A 2,345-nucleotide genomic window follows, 5' to 3' on the forward strand; every position below is an offset into this window, starting at 1 on the left:
CAGTGCAGACAGATATAGGCTGCAGAATCTTGTTATAACATAAGCCATAATTATCTGTTGTTTCATCAGCTGTAAATGGAGTGTAGGCTGTGAGGGGCTGAGACCAGCTGCTGTGTTGTGTGTAGAGTCAGTACAGACTGTGGGGAGCAGAGTGGACAGGGATTGAATGACTGGGACAGGAGGAGCCACAGAGATGATTCAGGTCACAGCTGATGGCTCTCAACATTCTCAGTAAGGTCTCGGCCTGTGTTCACGAGTCAGTGCTTTAATATTGAGGATCATTTATAGCCAGACTGTGTTGGGAGTTCTCCCCCAGTGAGACAGACTGTCTGTATGTCAGTATATTCCCCGAGCGCCCACACACCTCACTCACTGGCTGATATTCTCCAGGTTTCTGACTGAAACCATCAATAAGGACAAACCTGAGCTGTCGGCACTTGTGCAGTGCGGGCACCAGACGCTGGATCCCTTCAGCTCCGATGTTACAGTTGGAGAGATTGAGGGTTTCTATGGTGTCACAGAGCTGTAACACATGAGACAGCACAGCACAGTCCAGAGGGTTCAATGTGAACCCACTAAAGTCCAGTGTCCCCACAGCTCCGAGTGTGACCTGGGCCAGAGTGTTGTTCTGAGACTCAAACAGATAGTACATCATGTTCAGCAGCTTCCTTTTACCACCTTCACTCCCTGACTGTTTAATCGCCGCCTCAACATTGACCTTCAGCCAGGAGATGGCTTCACAGACTGACGCGTTAGGTAACGGCCCCAGGATCTCCTCCAGCTGCCGGGCTGTGTGTGGCCAGGAGAGACCCACAACAAACCGCAGGAAGATCTCAAAGCGCCCGTCGTTCTCCTTGTGAACCTGGTCCAGCAGCTCCACCAGGTTCCTGCGGACGGGAGTCAGGTACTGAGCGAGAGCAGCCACAAACTCCTGGACGGTGAGGTGAGGGAATGTGTACACAACTCGTCTCCCACCATCATCCTTCTCCAGAATCTCCATCATAAACCCTGAGATGAAGGTTGAGGGTTCAAGCTGATGGTGAGAGAAATGGTCATCATCGAACACAATGGTCCTGTTACAGACCCCCTCATAGGCCATCTCCCCGGCTCTCAGCATCACCTCCCGAGGGCTCTCAGTAGCTCGGGGATGGTTCTTCAGGATGTTGTAAATGTAACTGGAGTACAGCTGTGTGATGGTTTTGGGGGGAGGCTGTTTGTGCTCTGGATGTTTGAAGATTGGCTCCAATGTGCAGCAGAGGATCCAGCAGTAGGAAGGGTTGAAGCACATGGTGTACAGGATGTCATTCTCCTTCACATATCTCAGCACTTCAGCTGCAATCTTCTCATCTGGAAAGAAGCGTCTGATGTAATCTTCCCTTCCCTCAGCGAAGAATCCCAGGATTTCCGCCCAGAGGTTGGTGTGGATGTGATCTAAAGACTCCAGAGCAGTTGGGCGGCTTGTGATCAGCACTGAACAGCCTTTCAGTACTTCCTGCTGCACCAGAGAGCGCACAATGTCAGCCACGGGACAGAGGCCTTCCGGCCCCGGGCAGCTGACCCGAGGGACTGGGTTTCTGTCACTGTCTGTGAACTCAATCCTGTCCTTGAACTCGTCCAAACCATCAAACACAAACAGCAAATGTTCCGGCTTCTCCCAGATCTTGTCCAGAACATCCTGAAGATAAGGGTATGATTCCAGGACCATGGTTTTCAGGCTGGACTCCCCTTTTATTACGTTCAGGTCACGGAATTTGAAATGAAAGACAAAGTGGATCTGGGGATAGACCTTCCCTGTGGCCCAGCGATACAGAATGTTCTGCACCATTGTGGTTTTCCCAATCCCTGCGATTCCACTCAGGACGGTTGTTCCGAATGTAGCTCCGAACAGCTCATTCGGTTGTATTTTCTTCAGCTCCTTCCTGACATTCCTCTCTTGCCACTCCTCATGTTCTCTGCCTCTCGCCACCAATTCATGCTCCACCAGCCTCCGCTCACGGGGAGATGAAGTGACTATTAATTCTGTGTAGCGGTCAGACAGCAGAAATGTCTTGGTCTTCTCCCGTCCTCGCAGGGTGTTTACTGACAGCTTCTCATTCTGGGAGCGGAGGATTTCTTTGTGCTGTGTCTGAAAGTCTTAAAATTGAACATTAGATTCCCTCAGTATTGGTGCACATGTTTTACAATAACCCAATAAAACAAGTGCATATATTTCAATTGATACGTGCATTCACACTCATACATACACGCAAACATACATGCTCACATACATAAACACACACCAAAGAAATAGTAATCCTTGCATTTTATATATTTCTTTACCACTTCTTCGAGACATCGCAAAGCGA

General features: G+C 49.6%; 1 protein-coding gene across 1 annotated transcript; it reads right to left on the bottom strand.

Annotated features, from left to right (window-relative positions):
• Window positions 1-248: 248 nt before the first annotated feature.
• LOC103171764 (NACHT, LRR and PYD domains-containing protein 3-like) lies at window positions 249-2,143 on the bottom strand. Its single transcript, XM_042346668.1, has one exon. The coding sequence runs from the start codon at window positions 1,823-1,825 to the stop codon at window positions 266-268; it is 1,560 nt and encodes a 519-aa protein (XP_042202602.1). The 5' UTR covers window positions 1,826-2,143; the 3' UTR covers window positions 249-265.
• Window positions 2,144-2,345: the final 202 nt, after the last annotated feature.

The sequence above is a fragment of the Callorhinchus milii genome, unplaced genomic scaffold, assembly GCF_018977255.1.
Source record: "Callorhinchus milii isolate IMCB2004 unplaced genomic scaffold, IMCB_Cmil_1.0 Scaffold1281, whole genome shotgun sequence".
NCBI classification, from domain to species: domain Eukaryota; kingdom Metazoa; phylum Chordata; class Chondrichthyes; order Chimaeriformes; family Callorhinchidae; genus Callorhinchus; species Callorhinchus milii.

Excerpts from the sequence above, each read along its gene's own strand:
- LOC103171764 (XM_042346668.1), bottom strand. The coding sequence starts at position 1,825 with ATGGTGCAGAACATTCTGTATCGCTGGGCCACAGGGAAGGTCTATCCC.